This window comes from Glycine soja, chromosome 13, assembly GCF_004193775.1.
Source record: "Glycine soja cultivar W05 chromosome 13, ASM419377v2, whole genome shotgun sequence".
In the NCBI taxonomy this organism is placed as follows: Eukaryota; Viridiplantae; Streptophyta; class Magnoliopsida; order Fabales; family Fabaceae; genus Glycine; species Glycine soja.
In genome coordinates this window covers 22,582,071-22,605,342 of record NC_041014.1, presented here as the reverse complement: position 1 = coordinate 22,605,342, position 23,272 = coordinate 22,582,071, and the positions used below count along the sequence as shown (strand labels likewise).

At 34.7% G+C, this 23,272-nt stretch overlaps 4 protein-coding genes and 1 long non-coding RNA gene across 6 annotated transcripts; 2 read left to right on the top strand and 3 right to left on the bottom strand.

Annotated features, from left to right (window-relative positions):
* Nucleotides 1-386: 386 nt before the first annotated feature.
* On the bottom strand, nucleotides 387-1,181 carry LOC114381713. Its single transcript, XM_028340940.1, has one exon. The coding sequence runs from the start codon at nucleotides 1,179-1,181 to the stop codon at nucleotides 387-389; it is 795 nt and encodes a 264-aa protein (XP_028196741.1).
* A 1,323-nt stretch (nucleotides 1,182-2,504) lies between these two features.
* Nucleotides 2,505-12,071, top strand: LOC114381914 (RRP12-like protein). The gene is made up of 18 exons (XM_028341140.1): nucleotides 2,505-3,104; nucleotides 4,448-4,967; nucleotides 5,054-5,314; nucleotides 5,945-6,036; nucleotides 6,470-6,679; nucleotides 6,754-7,152; nucleotides 7,502-7,680; nucleotides 7,823-7,916; nucleotides 8,010-8,066; nucleotides 8,359-8,499; nucleotides 8,589-8,648; nucleotides 9,041-9,154; nucleotides 9,246-9,407; nucleotides 9,510-9,638; nucleotides 9,764-9,865; nucleotides 9,966-10,045; nucleotides 10,679-10,810; nucleotides 11,300-12,071. The coding sequence occupies exons 1-18, from the start codon at nucleotides 2,595-2,597 to the stop codon at nucleotides 11,892-11,894; spliced, it is 3,837 nt and encodes a 1,278-aa protein (XP_028196941.1). The 5' UTR covers nucleotides 2,505-2,594; the 3' UTR covers nucleotides 11,895-12,071.
* A 1,575-nt stretch (nucleotides 12,072-13,646) lies between these two features.
* LOC114382102 lies at nucleotides 13,647-14,375 on the bottom strand. Its single transcript, XR_003660179.1, has 2 exons — nucleotides 14,013-14,375; nucleotides 13,647-13,797 (listed from the first exon to the last, which is right to left on the bottom strand). It is a non-coding gene; the product is annotated as an uncharacterized LOC114382102 (long non-coding RNA).
* Nucleotides 14,376-15,333: 958 nt separating this feature from the next.
* On the top strand, nucleotides 15,334-16,021 carry LOC114381712. Its single transcript, XM_028340939.1, has 2 exons — nucleotides 15,334-15,380; nucleotides 15,556-16,021. Exons 1-2 carry the CDS (start codon nucleotides 15,334-15,336, stop codon nucleotides 16,019-16,021), a joined length of 513 nt encoding a protein of 170 aa, XP_028196740.1.
* A 216-nt stretch (nucleotides 16,022-16,237) lies between these two features.
* LOC114382101 (3-oxoacyl-[acyl-carrier-protein] synthase II, chloroplastic-like) lies at nucleotides 16,238-22,987 on the bottom strand. Of its 2 annotated transcripts, none has more exons than XM_028341339.1 (14): nucleotides 22,506-22,987; nucleotides 21,018-21,223; nucleotides 20,735-20,938; nucleotides 20,376-20,486; nucleotides 20,170-20,265; nucleotides 19,972-20,017; nucleotides 19,807-19,886; nucleotides 19,022-19,090; nucleotides 18,659-18,743; nucleotides 17,421-17,575; nucleotides 17,212-17,292; nucleotides 17,053-17,112; nucleotides 16,800-16,953; nucleotides 16,238-16,715 (listed from the first exon to the last, which is right to left on the bottom strand). In XM_028341339.1, the coding sequence occupies exons 1-13, from the start codon at nucleotides 22,663-22,665 to the stop codon at nucleotides 16,837-16,839; spliced, it is 1,470 nt and encodes a 489-aa protein (XP_028197140.1). In that variant the 5' UTR covers nucleotides 22,666-22,987; the 3' UTR covers nucleotides 16,238-16,715; nucleotides 16,800-16,836. The 2 variants fall into 2 exon arrangements, with proteins under 2 accessions (XP_028197140.1, XP_028197141.1); XM_028341340.1 differs by having other exon boundaries at nucleotides 16,795-16,953; nucleotides 22,506-22,665.
* Between the last annotated feature and the right edge of the window lie 285 nt (nucleotides 22,988-23,272).

Genomic DNA, 23,272 nt, shown 5'->3' with positions numbered 1-23,272 from the left:
CAACTCCAATGCCTTTCTTGCTCGCCATGATTTTCCTTGTGGAAACTGATTTCGATGTTGTTTGCTAACCACACATTCTTCATAAACTTCAGAGGGAGCTGCAATTTGAGGAAGTCCAATCACCATAATTTTCTACCATAGTATCTTCAATCCACTAAAGTTTAAGTGACCATAGCGAAAATGCCAAATCCATGCATCATCCTTCAATTTGGTTGAAAAACATGAATGACTGGTGTTGTGGAGATAAAGTGGGAACATATGATTTGCTGTCATCTTAACTCGAGCAATTAAGCCTATTTTAGCATCTCGGATCTGGCATACTCCATCTTTGATAGAAATTTCATATCCCTTTTCTTGCAACTGACCTACACTAAGTAAATTGGTCTTTAAATCTGGGACAAAAAGAACATTAGAGATAGTGTGTGACTTGAATTCTGTTTGGTTTGGAGAGTTACCATTCCTTTTCCCAAGACAAAAACTGTGGAATTATCTCCAAACTTGACTGTATTGCAGAAGGTTTCATCTAAATCAGAGAACATCATCTTGTCTCCACACATATGGTTGCTGCAGCTAGTGTCTAAATACCACATGTTTTGTTGAGTTTCTTCCTTCACATGACACACCATCAAAAGCGACACCTCCTCTTCCTTTTCAACAAAGTTAGTTTTCTCTCTATTGTCTTTGTTCAAGTTAGTTTGACATTCTGACTGATAATGGCCATACCTGTGACATCGGTAGCATTCAACATCTGACTTGTCTGCTGACTTTGGTCTATGAGCTATAAAATGATGGCCTCCTTGACCTCTTCCTCTTCTGTGGAATTGATTCTCATGGTGTTGTTGATGTTCTTGTTGATTGCCATGATAATTGCTTCCCCGGCCTCTGCCTCTGATGCCTCTAACTCTCCCTCTTCCTCGTCCTCTTTCTCCTTTTGATGTTGAGTGATTTTCTGTTGAGACTTTCAATGCTTGTTCCTCTATCTCCTGCTGATTAATTTTCTTCTCGTGAATCAATAAGGAACTTTGCAGTTCATCAATTGAGAGTTCCTCGATGTCATGAGCTTCTTCAATATAGCAACCAACAAAATTGAATTTTGGAGTCATGGACCGAAGAATCTTCTCAACTATAGTGATATCCTCCTTTTTGTCACCATGGATCCGCATCTTGTTGAAGATTGCCATTGTTCATGAAAAATAGAGTCTGTGATTGATTCTCTTGACTTCATTCGTAGTGTTTCAAACTCTGAACGAAGTGTTTGAAGCTGTTGCCTCTTTGCCTGTGCATTAGTATTTCTTCTTCATAGAATCCCAAATGTCCTTAGATGTATCCTTGCAAAGGATGGTTTCCAAGATTGGGCGATCAATTGCTTGGAAAAGATAATTCTTTGCCTTGAGATCCTTCAAACACAACCCTTCTATTTTAGTTTTTCGTGCATCTGTCATTACCATGCTGGCCTCTGGTACAGGAATTCCATCTGATACAACTTGCCAATACTCCTTGGACCTTAAGAAGTTTTCCATAAGCATGCTCCACTAGTCATAATGACCATCAAATCGAGGAGTAGCAGGTTGCACGAGATTGTCTGGGGCCATTGTCCTTTATTGCTGCTGCTAAATAGGAATCAGAATGAGATTTTTTTTTGGACTCTCTGCCCCACTTCCTAGTGTTTCCCTTGGATTTAACCTTTCTGTGTTTACACTCTCACACTCCCTTTTTTATACTAAAAAAATAACCTTGATAACACTGTTAAATAAAAAAAATGTAGAAGAGAAATTATATAAGGAATTGAGAAGGCTTTTATTGCTTCCTATTGGAATACAATACTCAATGACAAGCTGTTCTACTTATAAAAGAAATTGAGCCACTACACTAGCCACTAACTCCTAGATGCCCAACGTGCAAATAAAACAAATCGGAAGACTAGGAAAACATTATCCACAAATAACAGAATCCATTGAACTCGGATACTAAGAGCAATAGAAACATAGAAAAAACTAAATGACCTTAAAAATGACCCACGTCACCTAACAAAAGGGAGTGATCTCTCTTAACAAATATCAAATATTTGCTACATTGAAAGTGTCTTTTGTAGACAGCTACTTGCAGTGAATTCGAAACCACTAGACTTTCTCCTATAAAATTATCGAATTCCCGTGGGTTTTTTTTTTTACAAAAATTCCCGTGGTTAAGCCTATTGAAACCTTTTTTAAAAAAAAAATTGAAATTGGAAATAGTCACACCTGATGTCTTTTTTTTTCCCCACAGAACCTGATGTCTTTTTTTTTTCCCCCACAGAACCTCATGTCTTTGTAAATTTCAGATTAAGTAATATGGAATGTAAAACCTCATTCTGGATTAACCTTTCCGTAATGAAAGGGGTGTAGGCTGTGATAGTTAGGGTGCACGAACAAAAAAACCTCAAAAGAAATCTGAGTGTCCATGCGGTGGACTGGGCCAAGAAGCCCAATATTTCCCGCGTAGTAATAAAAGTAGTTAAACAATGCTCTAAATCGGTTTAGGTCTTTTGCTTTTGCTCTTCGTGCGTAAACTGATAAACCTTTGGAGCTAGCTAGGGTTTTATCATCGAATCGACCATGGAAGGCATTGAAATGGAGGAAACCGCATTCGGCATAGACGAATCCAATGATGATTTGTGCAGTTCGATCCTCTCTCGCTTCGCCAACTCCACCGACGAAACCCACCACCACCTCTGCGCCGTCGTCGGCGCCATGTCTCAGGAGCTCAAAGACAACAACCAACCCTCCACTCCCTTCGCCTACTTCTGCGCCGCACGCGTCTCTCTCGATAAATTCACCTCCGAACCCAATCCCCCAAGCCACGTCATCGACGCCCTTCTCACCATTCTCTCTCTCGCCCTCCCCAGAGTGCCCCTCGTGCTTCTGAAGAAGCAGAATTTGCAGGGAGAGCCATTCTCGGAGCTCCTTTCGCGAGTTCTCCGTTCTCCTTCGGCGTCGGAGAGTGCGATCGTTTCCGGATTGAAGTGCCTCTCGCGTCTGTTGATCACCAGGGAAAGTGTAGACTGGTCTGACGTGTCCCCTTTGTTCTATGTCTTGTTAGGGTTCCTTACTGATTCGCGACCTAAGGTACTTACTTACTTACCTCTGTGAATTCTGAACCTGAATTTTCTGTGTTTTGCATTTTGACTTTGGAGTGTGTTATAGGATTTCTTGTCAAGGTTTTTGGAATTATCACATGAATCTTAACAAGTCGTAAATAAGATAAATGCTTGTACGATCCAGGGTTTGCTTCTGAAATCATTTTTAATTTAGCAGAATTTTTCTGTGTCTGCACGTTTTGTTTGTGGTGTGGAAATTGCTAAGCGGAATCTTTCCCCAGAGTAAGAGCACCAGCTGCATGTTCTAACAATTGAGCTAGGATTACAGTTTAATGTAACTGATCACTTTCCAACACATGAACGTCAGAGCTGTCTGCTTGTTAACTTAAGCTCTAATCATATAAATGTTAATTCAACGAATACTTTATGCCTTCTGCCTTCGATGTTGTCTCTTTTCTTTATTTAATCCCTCTTATTTCCATTGGCTTTATGGGTGATATTCAATATCATGACATTCTTTTCACCGAGTTTCAAAGGAGGATTGAAGTATGGAATATAAACTTTGGAAAGAAAAATAGGTTGTATCCAGTGAGATGTCCGTCAAAGAGTTTTGCCTGATCAGATAAATTGCCTTTGTGATAGTTAATTGTAGTGGCTGATTTATTGTTGGAATAATTCTTAATATTTTTTGTAATTCTTGATTTCATCTTAAATCATTAAAGCTTTCATGATGAACATGGACAAGAACTAAATAATATGATAATATGATTATTTGATGGACAACAAACAGGTACATCTGGACTCCCACCTTATGGTCCTTGTCAGTTAACAGTTATCAGTAGTATAATGTACTTTTCTTTTTTGAGCAATATATATCTGAAGATATTTCCAAGTGGGTAAAACAACTAATATGTAGCAGTGTGATCATGTGATGCAGTAAATCTGTGGTGATTCATGATGAATGGCACTGCAAACTTATCTATAAGTGTGATTTTGATAGAATCAAAGGTTATCTGAGGGGAGAACCTCCTTTAAAAAGACAAAAAGCCCAAATAGGCTCTTGGTTGAGGCACCTGAAATGGCTCTTGATTTCTGAATTAGAGCCCAAGACGGCTGATACTAGTTTGTTTGGGCAAGTTGTGCTGTTTTACTTTGTTGAGATGCTCTAATGATTATTTATAATTTTACACTCTTAGGCTTGGGAAGAGTGGGAACTGATGGGTGTCAAAAAGGTCATATTTTTGTAGGAAGGTTACATGACTTCTGATTGGTTTTCTAGATCATTTCTTTGGGTCCTGACTAAGGAAGAAGGATATTTACTGTATTGTGGTACATGCTTGAATTTTGTGCGCTAATAATATCTTTCAACAGGTCAGAAGACAATCTCATTTATGTCATCGTGATGTCTTGTTAAACTTTCAACATTCCTCACTTCTGGCATCTGCGAGTGAGGGAGTAACAAGCCTACTTGAAAGGTTTATTCTGCTTGTTGGTGGAGCAAATGCAAATGCTGGTGAAGGAGCTAAGGAAGCTCAGCAGATTCTGTATATTCTTGATGCCTTGAAAGAATGTCTTCCTTTTTTGTCACGTAAATCTAAGACCAGCATTCTTAATTACTTCAAATACCTCTTGGATCTGCATCAACCCTTAGTCACAAGGCGCATAACAGATGGTTTGAGTTTTCTCTGTCATTATCCAACATCAGAAGTTCATCCTGAAGCACTACTTGAGTTGTTAAACTCATTGGCTCGTTCTATCGAATCGAATAAGATGTCTGGAGACAGATTGACATTTACTGCCCGCTTGCTTGATGCTGGAATGAATAAAGTTTATTCTCTTAACCGGCAAATATGTGTTGTTAAGCTTCCGATTGTCTTTAATGCTCTCAAAGGTAAGATGTTGTGAATTTTGTTGTGTTATTGAATATTGTTACATTTAGTCAAAAGGCAATTATGAAAGTGATATACTTCTATGCAGACATCTTGGCATCTGAACATGAAGAGGCTATATACGCAGCCACTGATGCATTCAAAAACATGATAAATTCTTGTATTGATGAAAGTTTGATTAAACAGGGAGTGGATCAAATCAGTTTGAGTGAAAACAAAGAATCAAGGAAGTCAGCGCCAACCATCATTGAAAAAATTTGTGCAACTATTGAGAGCTTACTTGATTATCATTATACTGCTCTCTGGGACAGAGTATTTCAAATTGTTTCAGCCATGTTTCATAAATTAGGTGAGTGCTTGGATGAGATTATTTTGGAGAGGTAAAAGGCTTTTTTTAAGGATAGAAGTCCCCCCCACAAAAAAAAATGGTATATTTGTAAAATAATTAAGTAGATCTAAGAAAAAATTCCATAGGGAAAAGCTATATTATCATAAGCAAAATTTCAGAGCTTATGAATAAAATCTGTTAGACTATTTTCTTGGCAACTTCTTGTTTTCCCATTTTATTTCCAACAATTTTAAATACAAACCAACTGTGACAAATAGTTTCATACCCTTTTTTTACAACTTAACTATGAAATGTTATTTTTTAGACAATTCAATTGAAATAGATTATCTTAAAATCACTTGTCACCTAACATATCCAAGCATAAAGTGATAAAACTTTTTTGAAATAATTTTTTTTACAGCTAATCCAAACACACTAGGTATTTTGGTTGTTTAACTATTAAAAAAGTAGAACAGGTCTTGTTTTACTTTCTTGCTGTGGCTTATTAATTTGTTGTTGGTGATTGGTAATTTGTATTATTTCTAGCAGTTTGATTAAATTTTATAAAACTTGATGTGGCCTCCTTTCATGGTTTCTATATTAGCGTCTTTGTAATATTACTCTTCTGAGATTTTTCTATTATCAACACAGGAAATCATTCTCCTTATTTTATGAGAGGAATACTCAAAAACATGGAAGATGTGCAGAAGCTTCCTGATGAAGATTTTCCATTTAGGAAACAGGTATCAACTTTTTACTTTTTCTCCCCTAAGCTATGTTAATGTAGAGCCTAAGATTGTATGCAATATCTTGGACATGTTCCATTTCCCTAGCCAGGACTGTATGTCGCAAATTTGTCAACCCACTTGCTGCTCTAGCCTTCTAGGTGACAAATCTGGGTTTATCCCATGTAAAATGCAATATATATTTATAGCAGCATTTAATGTTGATGAAAGATGCATGTGTTTAGCCCATAACAAAGTATAGCTGTTCAAAGCTGCACAATTGATTTTTTTATTTTACAATAATTGTTGAAGAAAATGAATGTATTACTTTTTCTTGGTTCATTTATTGGTCAATATTATATCAAGTTGGTCCTTATTTGAGGATCTGGGAATTTGTGATCTTTTGATTTTTTATGTGAATTAAATATTTAGTAAATTTTACAATGTGCAGCTGCATGAATGCTTTGGATCAGCTCTTGTTGCAATGGGACCTGAAACTCTGTTGTCTCTTATACCTCTAAATTTGGAAGCTGAAGATTCTTCTGATGCAAATGTCTGGCTTTTTCCAATTCTAAAACATTATATTGTTGGCGCACCTCTAAATTATTTTACAGAAGAAATTCTGACTATGATTAAGCATGCAAAAGAGAAGGCTCAAAAGGTATAGAACATTTTTTAGAAGGTGCAGCAGTATCATATTAAATCACAGTATTAATTTCTTTATGCATTTTTCAGCTTGAGAAGCAAGGATTGATGGTGTCATCAAGGAATGCAGATGCACTTGCATACTCTTTGTGGTCTCTGCTGCCTTCTTTTTGCAACTATCCTTCAGATACTTCTAAAAGTTTCATGAATCTGGAGAAACATTTACGGCGTAAGCTGAAAGAAGAACCTGATATTCGTGGAATAATATGCACTAGTTTGCAACTTCTTATTCAGCAAAACAATATTGTGGATTCAAAAGACAAGGGTTATATTGGTGAAGATATGGCCAAAGAACAAGTTCCAGTTCATTATTCACAGCAGGTTGCAAGAGACAATTTATATGTGCTGAAGTCATCTGCAAAGCACTGGTTAGAAGATCTTTCAGAAGTATTCCTTAAATCTACAAAAGACGATGGGGGTTGTTTGCAGGTACTAAAACTAAAAAAATTGGGAATTGAGTCCAAGAAGCTTAAGACAGTTATGGCTCGCAGTTGTTAATTAGAATGGTTGTGATTATTAGAAATGTTAATGTGTGGCAGCCATTTTCATTTCTTGGATATTTTTATATTGAACGATATCTAATTTAAAGTCTAAGTGTCATCTTTGATATATGGACAATTCTTGCCAGTAAAATATTCATCTGCCCCCTCCCAAAAATAAAAGAAAAGAGAAACCTTAAAGCTAGAATATATAGGCAATTTCTGGGACAGATTAATATTCCTCTGTTACATTTAATGTGTACAAGAAGTTAATAGTGATGATCTTGTTTCATGTACAGCGTACGATTGGCGATGTTGCTTCTATAGCAGATAAAGCAGATGTACGCAAATTATTCCAGGAGAAAATGTTGAAGCTTTATAAATGCACTCGAAAGGCCAGCAAAGCAGGCAGTTCCAAAAGTTCTCATTTTATGCAAATTGATGATGCATCAAACAATTTGTCCCTAACAATTTTAAGGTGTTTATATCAGGCACTGTGTCTAAATGATTTTTTACGAAGTTGTAAATTTTATTCTAGTCTGTCACTTCTGCATTTTACTTAAATTTCCTTATTCTCTTGGGTTTCTGCATTTATTTCATAGAATTTCTTTTTATCCCAGGGCACAGCTTCTTGATTTGGCAGTTTCACTGTTGCCTGGTTTAGATGCTGAAGATATTGCTCTATTGTTTGAAGCAATAAAGCCAGCATTGCAGGTTTGACTGTGATATAAAGTGCTGCAAGGAATTTTTCAAATTCCTTTTTCCAGCATGAAAGTTGGGATGATTGTGGTGATTATTATTTTGCAGGATGCTGAAGGTGTCATGCAGAAGAAGGCATACAAAGTACTTTCGATCATTCTGAGGGTATTTCTCTACTTCATTTTATTTTATTTTCCAGTCTACATAAAGCTTCAAATTAATTTCATTTTAATGCAAGGGTTTCATTTCAAAATACTTGTTGCAATTTCCTACCTAAAATGCTTCCATCACTGTCTGGTGGTTAAGTTGTTGAAGTGATCGTCAACAATGTCTTTAATTTGGAGTTTTTTGGAGCACCACAAATTAACTTTAAAAATTGATGATTTTATGACTGAGCTAGTTTCATGATGGTAAAATATTTCAACTTACAGTTTTCTCTTTGGGTTATTCTTGACAGAGCTCCTCCAATGGTTTTGTTTCATCAAAGTTTGATGAGTTGCGTCAAACTATGGTTGAAATTCTTCCGTGTCATTTTTCTGCCAAACGTCATAGACTTGATTGCCTTTACTTCTTAATAGTTCATGTCTCAAAGTCCAAGGTATTCAATGCTGGGCTGTTGCTTTTTATGTTTTTGGGACTATTGACATGTATGAGTATGAATAATCTGAAATTATGCACTGCCTGCAGGATAATATGGAGCACTGGCGAGACATTTTCCTTACTGAAATTATACTTGCTCTTAAAGAGGTAATGCCCTATTAATTGTTGAAAGTTTTTAGTTGTGCAGTTTTAGTTTCCTAAGGATGTGAGGCTGGCCAAGAGTGCCAATAAATGTTGTCCATTGATTACAATGTAAAATATTTTATCATGCCTTTGCTTTCTGTCTTTACATTTTTAGTATGCTTGTTGTGATCTTGACAAATACTCATTAAAGACAATGCTTCTACTTTATTTATGGGGTGAGATGGCTTTTCTTGTGTTTGATATGGCAATAAGCAGTTGGTTATGATTATGTATGTGCTTTTAACTATTGTGTGCATATAGATTGTGTTGACAAAAGTATCACAAGATGCTTAGCATGGACATTACTTTTTCGCTTCAATTGCTTCTAAGCTTACTTCTTGAGGTTACCCTTGCAGGCTAATAAAAAAACCAGGAACAGGGCTTATGATATTCTCGTCGAAATTGCCCGTGCATTTGCGGATGAAGAGAGTGGTGGGAACAGAGAAAGCTTGAATAATTTTTTTCAGATGGTAAATACTCAATTTAAAGTTGTTCTGTTATCATTAATGTAAAACATTGAATATCACTTCCCTTGTTATATTTGATCTGACTTGAGCTCAGGTTGCTGGACACTTTACTGGGGAAACTCCACATATGATAAGTGCAGCAGCCAAAGGGTTAGCCCGTTTGGCTTATGAGTTCTCTGATCTTGTTTTAACTTCCTTCAAATTGCTCCCTGGCACACTTACTCTCCTGAGGAGTGATAACAAAGAGATAATCAAGGTTTATTTCCTTGTCTATTTGTTGGTCAAATGCATTGCTGACTAAGTTTATGTTATTTCCTAGAGCCACTAATTAAATGTGCTCTGTTACATCATTCTGCAGGCCAATCTTGGTTTTTTGAAGGTATTAGTAGCCAAATCACAAGCAGAAGGGTTGCAAATGCACTTGAAAAGCATGGTGGAGGGTTTGTTGAAGTGGCAAGACAACTCAAGAAATCATTTTAAGGCTAAGGTTGTTTTGCTTGTCTCATGATCTTTTTTTCTGGATACATTGTCATTGATTTGTAGTGGGTGACAGCTGTTTCAGCATTGAAGCTACTACTCCTATTGTAAACAGTGAGATTCAATTTTTTTCAGGTTAAACTTCTTTTGGGAATGCTTGTCACGAAGTGTGGGCTCGAGGCTGTTAAAGCCGTCATGCCTGAAGAACACATGAAACTTCTTTCCAACATACGCAAGGTCTGTTGAATGTAATTCTAACGAGTATTTTGCATAGAAGTCTTTCAGGAAATTTTAATCCATTTTTAAACACTGATAAAAAAATCCATTTTTTAAACAGATCAAGGAGCGGAAAGAGAGGAATCGAAGTGCTAAATCGGAAGAAGCTAGATCTCATTTTTCAAAAGCAACTACATCCAGGTAACAGTTATGGATTTATTTGCATTAATGAGAAACAAAGACAGTGGTTTAAATCCCACACACCTCACTGTGACACCATATATCTAACATTCTTTCCCCTTGCACTTCTAGCATTTTACGTATATATATTGAAATCCCAACTAGTGGCGTAGATCAGGGGTGCCCAAAACCACTGAGTAAGACAGTGGGTGGTGAGATTGTCACTACACGGAAATTTAGAGGCAAATTAAATAATTTATATGTTATTGCAGTGCTATAGTGTGGAATTCACAACTATGGTCTCTTGTGTAATCTGTTTATTCAATTCACATGAACTTATAAATTTTACGTCCAGTAAATTAAAATATGACACTAGATTGGTTTTTAGATTGGTCCACCAGCAATCTTCTTGATAAGACATATGCAGCCATTTTAAAATGGCATGTTTGTGGTATCTCCCAAAAAAATTTGTTCAATGAATATTGCCTACAATTTGGTTTTATTTAGTTGAGTTCTGTGATTAGTCTTCTGCTTTTTAACATAATTCACTCTTGAAGACCTAAACAGTTTATTTTTGTGAATTTTGTGCTTTGTTGAAAGTGCGAGCCATGCTTTAAGCTGTGCATCAAAACCTATAATATAATTATTTTTCAGGCAAAGCATGTGGAATCATACAAAGATTTTTTCGGATTTTGATGGGGATAGTGGCAATAGCGATGCAGAATACATGATTTCTAGAGGGAGTAAGGCTTCCTTGCATCCCAAATCAGCAGCATCTTCATTTAGGTAAGCTGTAACTGTAACTTTTAATTTGTCCATTCTTCTAATGACTGGCTGCAATGCTGCTTCATTGAGTTTTGATATTATCAAAGTAAAAAGAAACCCTATTCTTGGATTTAGGCCTGTTTGGATAAATTTATCCAAAAGCACGTCTAAGAAGAAAAGAAAAAGAAAAAAATGAAATGAGTTTTCCCATAAGTTAAAATTAGCTTTATGCAATTCATCTTTTAGAGAAGCTAATATAAGAGAGCTTCTACACATTTGCTTATCCATAAGCTAATTTCATCTTATGGAGAAGCTTATTTACTTTTTTCTTTATTTCCGTCTCTTAAAAGTACTTCTGGACAAGTTTATCCAAATAGGCTCCATGGCAACATATTTTGAAAGGTCTGATCTATGACACCAAACCATCTGATGATGAGTAATATAGAACCTATGGTACCAAGAAGGTTTGGTTCTGAAAATCAATTTAGACTGACAGTGATCTGCATCTAGGTCCAATATCAGACTGAAGAAGAATTTGCCTGAGCACTTGTCGGACCAATCAGATGATGAGCCACTTGATTTGCTTGATCGACAGAAAACAAGGTCAGCGCTTAAAATGTCTGAGCATCTCAAAAGAAAGTCAAGGTTAGATGATGAGGTGGAGCTAGATTCAGAAGGACGCCTGATTATCCATGAGGAAGTGGAATGGAGGAAGGAAAAACATGCAGATGAAGATTTTGATTCTAGGAGTGAGCGTGATAGTCACATATCTGCAAAGTCTGGAACTAAAGCCCAGAAGAAGAGAAAAACATCAGATTCCGGTTGGGCTTACACAGGGAAGGAATATGCTAGCAAAAAGGCAGGTGGAGATGTGAAGAGGAAGGACAAACTTGAACCGTATGCATATTGGCCACTTGATCGGAAAATGATGAGTCGGCGACCACAACAGCGGGCTGCTGCAAGAAAAGGTATGGCTAGTGTTGTAAAGATGACCAAAAAACTTGAAGGAAAAAGTGCCTCTGGTGTGTTGTCCATAAACAGCTTGAAACTAAAAAGGGCTCACAAGAAAGGCAGCAAGGAAAATAAAAAAACAGCTCGAGCGTAGGTTGATTTTCCCTGATTTGCAAGTATATTTGATAATCATAATGCATTCGCATTATGCCAATTTTGAAACTACCCTGTGCTGTATATCGAAGATAAATTAAATTGAATCAAATGCTTGTCTTTTTTTTTTTTTTTTTTTCTATTGTTTATTTGATGAGAATTTTGGTTTGCAGTTTTCTTTGTGAAATCAATTAGAGTTCTGATATTAACATTAGCTAAAGATGGACGGTAGAAATTCTGTTACAAATGGTCAGGCCGAGTGTGGAATTATCCAAATATTTTTTTCATAATTATTTTTAGGTTTAATTATACCTTTTACCCCTAACTATTTAATTTATCACATTTTACTTCTAATATAATTGTGTATTTTTTACCTCTAATTTTTTTTGGCAAATTTTACAACCAAATTTTCTTCCTTTTAATAGATAAATGAGGGATAAAATGTGTCAACTTAAAAAATTAGAGGTAAAATTTTATGTATTTTTATTTTACGCCTGATTAACTTTTAATAAAAGGATAAATGGTTTTTTCTTTTTATTTTATGCATTTTTTATTTTGTAGGAGTTAAATTCATGTTATTACGAGTACTTGATTTCTTTGTAGTCTAATGAAAGTAATTTGCATTTCAAAATTTGTTTTAATAGAGTTTCAGGGATGTTTTCCCCTCCTATTCAAGAAAAAAAAATCCAAATTTTGGCGTATAAAATATTGAACATGATAACGTTTGTGATGCACCACCGTCTAAAAGATGATTCACTCGTGGACTAAATAAATATACGACAATTATTATTAATGTCAAGAAGGACTAGCTGGTAAGGATTTTTTTTGGAATTTCTTGGGATTCCACTGAGAAAGCAAAGTTACTATTGAGTTGGATCTTTAGTGACAATAATTTTATGCAAATTTTACTTATTTTTTTTAGTAGAATTTTAAATTAATTAAGATTCCTTTTTTATAAATAGGAGGGTTAAGAGTTAAGACAAAAAAAAAGAGTTTTATTTTTTAAAGTAATTTAATCTTAAAATGTTAAGTTAGAGTTTAAAGAAGAGGGAATAAAATAAATTTTTAAGCTCAATAACAATACCAATAATTAATAAGCTCAATAAGTTTCATGCCAAGTTAATTATGTTGTATTAGTTGGCTTTTTACTAAGTTTATTACGTTTATACAATTTATTTTACATTAAATTCTCTAAAAATGAGGGAGAAATTTCACAAAGATATTTTCTTAACAACTAAACGAAAAACAGGTTGCACATATGTTTATTTTGAGTATTTAAATCATATGTTTTAAACTTAAATAATGACATTTTTGTAGAAAATCATGACACAGTGAATGTCCTATGTACAAAATAATGTGATTATATTGTAGGATAATATCAACAATATTAAATACTAAAAATTTCATCCAAATTAATACAAAAGTTGAAAAAATCCAAAGTTATATTGTTTCTTTATTGAAATTTCTGTACTTAATAAACTAACGAGTAAATATTAAACTTTAATTAAATTTGAGAAAAATTCAAAGAAATAAGCAACATGTATATTCATCTGCTTCCATATTAAGAATAAATTCTCCAACCTAGTCACATATCTACGAACATCTATTTATTACATTCACGTTAAGAAGAATTGTCTCCAGATGAATCGAAGACAAAACATTTACCAATTATCTCATTCAATAAATTTTGACCAAAACTGTATGTCTAATCATTCATTAATCATATGCAAATAAGCTTGAGGCTAAATAAACATTCATAATAAAAAAACCCATGTAGATAAAAATATAAAAGAGAACAAAGTCTACTTTTCTCAATTTCATATAAAAAAGTTTCAATCCTTTTTCCCAAATTCCCACTATGTACTTGACTTTCAACAACAATATTTGCGTCCTAACATCAATTCCTGAAAGAAAGAAAAAAAAAAATGTTTCATGAGACATAGTGGTTTATGCAGGATATTGCGGGGGGGAAATAAACTTATCAAAAATTTAAAATATTATGTCTAATATAACCTGAATAACATATAACTATCTATAGATTTATCCATTTAGCATACTTTTTTTAGTGCAAAGAACCATAACCAAATACACAACACCATTGTAAAAAAAAAATATGCACCAGCAATTCCAAATAAAGCAAGGTTGGAGGCCTTCGATTGGTTGACTCTAAACCTGCAAATCATTGAAAACTACTATATATACATCATAAGCAATATGGTAGAACTCAAGTGTCAAAGAAGAAAAATATGAATGTGCTAAAGTTTATTGAACCCAAGAATGAGTACTCCAGCAAAAACAAAAAATGATTGCATAAGCATGAACATTGAAGAAAGCTTACGATTTCAAATTGAATAAGGAAAACGTTGGATATTAGCAGAAAGTAAACATATTACCTTCAGAGAATAGGTGTTAATGAATAAAAATCGGAGAATAAATATAAAAATATGAATCTAAACACAGATAATTAGAGAATTATGAAAGGATAATTGGAGTTGAATAATTTCAATAATAATACAATAATCTATATTACCTTGACTAAATATAAAAAAGTGTAGTCCATAATCATTTTTTATTGTTTTTTCTCCCATGATTTAATAACATTTGAGGGATAAAAAATAAAATAAAAAATTTATTAAGGACAAAAAAAAAATATGGGGGACTAAAACAAAAATTTAGCCATTTATCAAGATTTTAAAAAATATTTAAGCATTATTATTATTCATTATGTTAATATTTAAAGTAACATAATACGTATTATATAAAAGGATTATTATATTATAATACGTATTTACTGTAAATTATTATAAAACCATGATAATAATAAAAAAGTTACTATATAAAAACATTTCGTAAAATTTAATAAATTAATTACAACATTATATAAAATAAGAATTCATTTAATAGTTTAATTAATTTAATTTAAATATATGCTTCTTATAACCTTAATTACTATAAGTAAAAATAATAAGACATTTTTGTGAATTAAAAAAAACAAGAAAGTTTAAACAGTAAAATCTTCTTTCATAATATACTATAGATAAAAAAAAAAGGTTATATTTTAGATGCTACTTTTCCTCCATTTTCCTTGATAAAAATAACTACCTAACTTCTTTTAAGGAAAAAAAAAAAGACCAAATAAGAATAAGAATAAAGACAACTGCATGCACTATACAAATTCTTAAGAAATTCTCACTTGCAACTATATTCTTTTCTTCCTGAAGGGATCTAATTTTATTAGAGTATTTGAACCTTGTTCTGGAAGCATCATTGGGTAGCAGGCATTGGACCGTTGGAAGGGAAAGCCTTGGTTCGCTTGGATGATATTGATGCTCTTGCCACTGCAAGTGATTATGTAACAGTATCAGGAGGATGGGATATGCCAAGGTTGGTAAGAGAATTACCTTCACATATTTGTGATGTTCCACCTGCGGTTAGTAGAGATGACGATGTCCCTGTGTGGAAACACTCTACGGATGGGGTGTTCAAGGTAGCTTCTGATTACAAACAGAATAATAGGGATCCTTTATTTCTTGCTATTTGAAAGTCAGCTATGATCTTCGTCAGGAATCTACTATTCGAGATTGTGTCTTTTGCCCATAAGGTGTGGGATAGTGGGAATTTCTTTTTGGTTGAGAAATAATATGTCCATGATTGTGACTCAGTCGGGTGCTGACTGAAAGTCATGGGAATGGAAACGCAGCTTGTGGAGGAGTTCTTAGAGATCACCTGGGTAATGTGGTTCTTGCCTGTGCTTACAACCTAGGAGTCTGTTCTATATCCCATGCAGAGCTCTGGGCGATTTTGATAGGGTTGAAGATTAATTGGGGGAGGGGGTTTACCAATCTCAGTGTGGAATCGGATTCGATATTTGCTATTGCTATGTTGGAAGGGTCTTGTGAGCAGGGGAATGGGTGCTTTCGACTGCTGCAAGCAAGGAGTTTACCAGTAATGATGCTGTTTATTCTGGGGAGCATATTTTTAGAGAGGCAAATCAAGTTGCTGATACCTTGGCAAGATATGGGATTGTCTATTCTTGATGAGGGGAAGGTGTTTGATTATGTCCCAGACTTTTTATCGCTTTCTGTTATAGCTGATAAAGCTAATGTAATTTTCCCACGTGGGTTTTAATAATATCTTTCTCAGGGCTTCTGCCCCGTATTCACACCAATATATTATTTTCTTCCTATTTCAACTAATTTATCAAAAAAGATGAAATAATAACGCCTGTTGCCATATGTTGGAATCTGTTGAGCATATGAATTATAATTGGTGTGGCCAGAGTCTAAAGATATAATAAAATGTCTTTGGATGACATAGGCCCTATATCTATATAGCCACTTCCACTTTGCAAAACTCAAAATCCTCATAAAATTGAAATCACCCTCCAGGGTATATAAATTTCAGTGAAACTGAAAAAGCATGATCTATTCGACGAGTCCGCTAAATAATCACTTAAACTGGTTATTGCCCAATGCCCAGAGCCATGAGGGTCTATTTGTACATGGGAATAAAACAAGACTGTATCCATCCCATCAAAATGGTTGTTAAACGGTTACATCAAAAGTGGGTCAACTCCTACTCTAGCCATTCATATTCATGGTAAAGATAGGATTTTATAGCAGTGGATAGATAGAGACTCACTCACTCTCTCTCACCAGGAGCACCAGATAATCTATCAACATTCTGATTCTGTAACCCCATCCCAAAAAACAATGTTTCTCAACAGATACTGATCCAACCAACTAATCCACACCGCATATATTCTCACCCAACCAAAAACACTGGAGTTAGTATGCAATAACATTGTCTGGGTACTCAGTACCTGCAACATAAAAACAAACTTAAGAATGGAGTAGAAAAAAAACAGGAAAACCTAACCACCTCCCTTTTAACTGACATACCTTACCTTATAATAATAAGAAAGTAGTGCTCTGAAATCTGTTTCACTTGTAAGGTGCAAATATGATTGAAGAATTGTGACCCCCAAAACCAAATGAATTCGACAAGGCTGCCTTGACATCCAGTCTCTCTTTCTTTGAGCCAACAAGCACTTTAGCATCCTTTTTTTTTTCATTTGATCAAATTAGATAATTTTGAAATTTATAAATAGTTTGACAACACAATTTTAAACAAAAGGGATATTACAACAGGTAACATACCACTCCATTATCTGGCTTTTCTAGGTTGATATTGGGATGAACCCACCCTGTCCTAATTGCCTGCATTAAGGAAAAATAAAGCTTAGAAATATCTAGTTGCGAAACTTTAGATAGTAGATACTATACAACTTTCATAAACAAGTGATTCTTAGTTTTAACCTGTATTGTGGCCACAGCTTCCACAGCGCCAGCTGCCCCTAGTAGATGACCAATCATAGATTTTGTAGAATTCACTCGTAACTGTATTATGATAAGCAACATCATTTATCAAGGCAATTAAAAAATAAATAAAAACAGGGAATCATAATAACATTTCAATTGGCTAGTAAGAGAACACTAGCAATAATATCATGTAGAAGGAAATTTACCTTGGGGTTTTGACCAAAACAATGCATTAGAGCTTGGTACTCCTTAAGATCTCCAGCTGGTGTGGATGTGGCATGTGCATTTATGTAATTCACATCCTCTTTTGATACTCCAGACTGAGCTAATGCCTTTTCAATGCAAAGAATAACACCAGCCCCTGTTTGAGATGGAATAAAGAAAACATAAGTGCAAGTGTAAGCCAGGAATGATCTGCAGGGACACAAAGCTATATTCTAAACAAACACATAATTATTAAAAAGCTATATCAACATGACCCAGGAAAAAAAATCTGAATCCAGAACCATAAAGAAAATGTGGCAGGATATATATAGTTAATCTCTTTCACTATACCGGAATTGTCATGATAAAAGTGTGTAATTACATTCCAATGCTTTTTTAAGATGATAGGAAGACAAGTGTTATTGACCGTCTAAATCACACCCTGTATTTGTAACATTACAAAGGAATAACACAGGTTATAAAAGATAAATATGAATACAGAAACTCCACATTCACATTAAAGTGAACACAAAATCATACATACACTTCTTTTCTTTCAAAACATGCCTTAGCTGAATTTAGATATGACGGTCACTGCAGACTGTAATTACAGAACAAATGACAAATGATAACCACTTTCAGTCAGCTGTCTATATAAACTTCAATTATGTAGTTCACAGGCTAATTAATAAATAAAAATAAAAAAGCCCTTGCAAAGAGAAGCAGTAGCGAGGAAGGGAAAACTGCTTCCTTGGGCAGCAAACTATGTTCATTTCCACTTCCACTTCCTCCATTTTCTAGGACATGACATGCACAAATACAAGATGCACTTGCATTTCCAGACAGAGCATCAGGTTCACATTTAGAGCACTCATTTTTCAGAATTCAAACTGATACCCTACAGAAATAGAAGCTTGGGCATCCATATGAATGAGAGAGCTGAAACATAGCATGAATCAATAAAAGCTAGCCTAAGGATATGCGGCTTTAAGCTTTTATAATATAATTATCATAGAATAACTCCCAACAATTAAGCAAGAATATTTCAACCACAAGGAAAACACCAGTTAAAATTTAAATTATATAAATTCATTATGAAAACACACATGTGCGAACATGTCTTCACATTTTAGACCTAGAAAATGATTGAGAGATATGTTTATACAAAGGTAATTGACACAGTTACAAACGATTTATGTTTTTAAGATTATATGAATATAAAGGGCTTTAAACATTTTACCATCAGGACGCGGCTCAGTCACATGATATGCATCACAGGTGAAACTTCCACCAAGGAATTCAGCATATATGGTTGCACCTCTTTTCTGCAATGTAAAAGTTGGAATACAAGAAGTTACTTAAATATATTGCCAAAAGTGATAGATGCATTTAATTTTGTGATGATATGCACATCAAATAAAGATTGGGAGAAAATGAATAGTAGGAAGTGGCAATGACAAGTTTGAAGAACAAGCCTAACACAAGATAGAAGAGATGAATCAAGTGTTCTAATATTGTTGAAAGGAACAGAAGGATGAATGTAAATCCTAACACAAGGTATGAATTGTTTTATTCTCAAATTATTAGATCAAATTAGAAGTACCTTAGCATGCTCCAGTTCTTCTAAAAGCAAAACTCCAGCCCCTTCTCCCATGACAAATCCATCACGGTTCTGTAATATCATAACCACAAGTGGATGGTTGGTAACACAATTGAACACAAGTGCACAACAAAATGAAGGAAAGCACAAACATTCAAACCAAAACTGCAAGCACTGCACTTTTTTTATATAGGAAGGGATACTCAACTCACTCTATATATATCACAATTAGAAAACGTAGGCAGGTAAAAAATATGGAGGACAAGGAATCCTCACGCCAATTAAAGATTATAAAACTATTATGTAGAAGGGCTGTCTGATCTCTTATATTTGAAATAGTGATTCCCTTAAATGAAACATGTGCTGAGCTAAGAAGCACAAATATGACAACTTTTAAAAATCAAAATCGGCACAGCTATAATGAAATTACAAGAGATGATTCATGTTTTGAAATAAACAAGTCATTTTAGGCATGATAAAATGTTAAACTCTATCAAATTATTATATATTCCAATTTGTATTGTTCTAAAAGTTCAAAAATAAAATAAAAAATGCAACTAAAAGAATTCAAAGTATCCATGGCTTTGACACAACTCAGCTATTCTTTAGAAGTGTCAGTGCTTCATAGGTACTGAACACCATCTGAATGGTTTAACAAAAATTTACGCAACATTTAAGGTTGGGTTGATGAACTAATGAACCTTCAGTTACAACAGTTTTAGTAGTTATATCATTTATTTTGAGGAGGGGGGGGGGGGGGGGGAGTAAGAGTATTTATATAGTATTACAATGTCCCAAGGGCGTGAAGCTTTGGTAGGATCAGTATTCCTTTGTGAGAGTGCCCTGCATGCCACAAAGCCTCCCAAACCTGCACCAATGATTGCTGGATTAATATTGTATTCATGGAATGATAACTTCACACAAGCCACAGAGAATGAGTAATAAAAGGATACCAATTGGTATAATAGCAGCATCTGAGCCACCACAAAGCATCACATCCTGCAGACAAATTTCATGTTTACTAAATTTGTTAACACCTTTTGACAAAAAGAGAGCATCATTGAACCAAATTTTGTCCAAAAAAGAAAAGGTAAGGGAAAATATGAGAAATCTAAGATCCTAAGAGCACATAACAAAGCAAAAATACTTACAGCTTCACCTCTAATGATATGGTTTGCTGCATTCAATATACAAAAGTTACTTGTAGCACAAGCTGTAGAGATAGAATAATTAGGGCCCATCCATCCCTGCAATCCATAAGAGAAAGCATTCATTGAAAGCTTGAGATAATGTGGCCAGGAAAAGGAGAACAAGCTTATAACAAAAAATACTGTGCCCCAAGATCTTTTAAACATACCAGATCCATTGCAAGCATGGCAGAACCCATATTTGTTGTTGCAAAAGGTACACAAAAAGGATTCATCTTCTTATATGAGATTCGTAAAGCTTCAATGGCATCATTGAAAACCTGTTTAATACACAAAAGTACAACAAAACAGTCAACAAATCAATGCCATAAAATAGCAAATATAACATGATATGGCTCCATTCTGATTGCATTTTACAGCAAGTTTGATACACACGACCAGCAGGTGTCACAACTTCTTAAAGATGTTATGATGCTTCTGCATATAAAATCAAACTACTGAATGTAGCCAAAGTCATTTTTTCTCAAGTATTGAACCTCCACATAAAAGAGAGTCAAAGATAAGTTACCTTCATGCCACCCATTGCTGAGCCAATCAGAACTCCACACTTATCTTTATTTAACTCATCCATTACATCATCAGTAATTCCACCATCAACCAAGGCTTTTTTGCCAGCTGTCAGCATATAGAGCATAAATTTATCCATTCTCTTAGAAAGTTTTGGTGCTACCCAGCCATCAGTTGAGAAAGACTTGATTTCACCAGCAATCCTCTGGAGACACATAACATTTGAGAACAAAATCTACAACAGGCCTCAACTGAAAATGAAATTTGAATTAAATACAACATACTGTTGGATATTCTGCACAGTCAAATGTTTCAATCTCACTTATGCCACTAACACCATCAAGCAAATTATTGTAGAAGATATCTGGCTCATGCCCAAGTGGTGTAACCACACCCAATCCTGTCACAACTACTCGCCTTTGCTTTGTAGGAGGTTTTTTTATTGTTGTGACCTCTTGGGTAGGTTGCAAAGCTACAGCCATTGTTTTACCTTGAAAAACACAATTCCAAAGGCATAGATCAGCTCTCAATAATTCTAAAATGAAATATGAAGAATCATGGGGTTCAAAAATTGGCTTCCTTCTACATCAGCACAGCTTTGGAGTTCAAAATCACCGGCAAATGCCAATCATTCATGGAAGTAAATGTCTACCACTTGAAAATTTGTATCTTTTAATTTTCAAGGAACCATAATCCGAAAGATGCACATTAATATTAGGCAGGGAATTTGACAGCCAGACATGAATATGCTTTTCAGGGATTTTTCAAGAATAAATAAGCTTAGGTTTAAGTAAACTTTGTTACAAAAATGTTATTAAACCTCATCATATAGAAGCAGGACTAAATTTGCATCCACTGTTTTGAATTTTTAAATAATAATAATAGAGATCATTGAGCCAGACACTCCCAAGCAGCTACATGAATCAGCATAGACATCACATGTCCAAACTCCCGAGAGTTTAAAATACTAAAGAACAAGGAGCCAAACCACTTGTCATGTAGTTTCTCACTATTTTGCATCCTCCCCTTGTGTCTTAACATACCATCAGCAATATTATAAAGGCATTAAAGACGTCACAATATTTCACACACAGAAGCATGGGAAGAACCCATAGAGGTGCCCATACGTGGGGCGACATTTTCAACTTTTGGCACATGAACACTTCACCGCAACTGATATTATTTCAGGAAAAAAATTAAAAGAATAAGAAAAACCCATAAATGCCTTGTCATATTTAAAGTAATCCAATGTACACACACACACGATGAACAACCTCCATGAATTTGCAATGACTACAAAAAACGAAAATTAAAAAATTAATGAATAGTTAATGAAAAACTTAAGAATGGTTTTCATGTGTGTCCGTACTAGAAAGGCGAACTAGTGAAATGACGCACGAGTGAGAGTATCCAGTGCTAACCTAACCTAACCAAATAATTTTCCTCAACCAGCGAAGCAGCAGAGCAGGTACAAAACAAGCTTCGGAAATTAAACCAGAATCAAATTAACCAACAACCCCACTTAATTAAAAAAAAAAAAAAAAAAAACAAACACAAAAGATCCAAACTGAACACACTGACTCTAACTATACAACTCACAGCATTAAAAGAAAAAAATAATAAATAAAAAAATAATAGAAGAAGAAAAAAAAAGAACATCCTTCAGTTCCAAAAAGCAGAACCAGATTCAACGATCAACATAAGGCACAGAATTAACTTAACAATCTGAGAAATCGCGGCGAGAGCAGAGATTTGAAAAAAGAGAGGAATACCAGAATGAGTGGATCGAGAGACGTTGAATTGAGACTTGCGAGACTTTTTGGAGGAGCGGAAGATTGCGTGAGGGGTTCTGGTGCGGTCGGCGTCGCACGTGACTGACATGCAAGCAGCGACGAGCCACGTGCAGAGGGAGGAGGTGGTGGTCGAAGCCATGAATGAAAAAAATTGAAATCCAAGGTTGTGGTTGCGAGCGAGTGAGTGAGTGAGTGAGTGAGTGAATGAGGCTAATCAACAACAGCAACAGCAACAGCAAGTAGAAACGACGAGACACGCAGATACATGAAAGTGAAGTGACGCGTCGTCGTTTTGGTTTCAACAAAGGGATTATTGAGATTTTGAGAAACCTCAGTCTTCACTAATGCGTTCCGTCTCTCTTTATACTCTCCAACACGCTGCTGCTGCGTTTCTGCAATCTGAGTCGTTCCTTCCTTACTGCTCACAGCTCTCCCTTTCTCTCTCTCATGACATACACACAAATCAAAATAATAAGAATCACATTTTTAAAGAGGCTGTATTTTACTTTATTGGTCCCATAAATATTTCTTATATTACTACTATTATTTAATAATCATCTTTAAAGGTAAATAGTATAAAATACTGTATTATCATCTAATCTAATATAAATTATTATGTATAATAAAGTTATTATTAATTATAAAATAATTTTATAAGAATAGAGGAGAGCTATGACTATTATGTTCTTAAAATTACATTCAAAATGTAAAAAATAACGTAAACTAAACACATTATATAATAATTA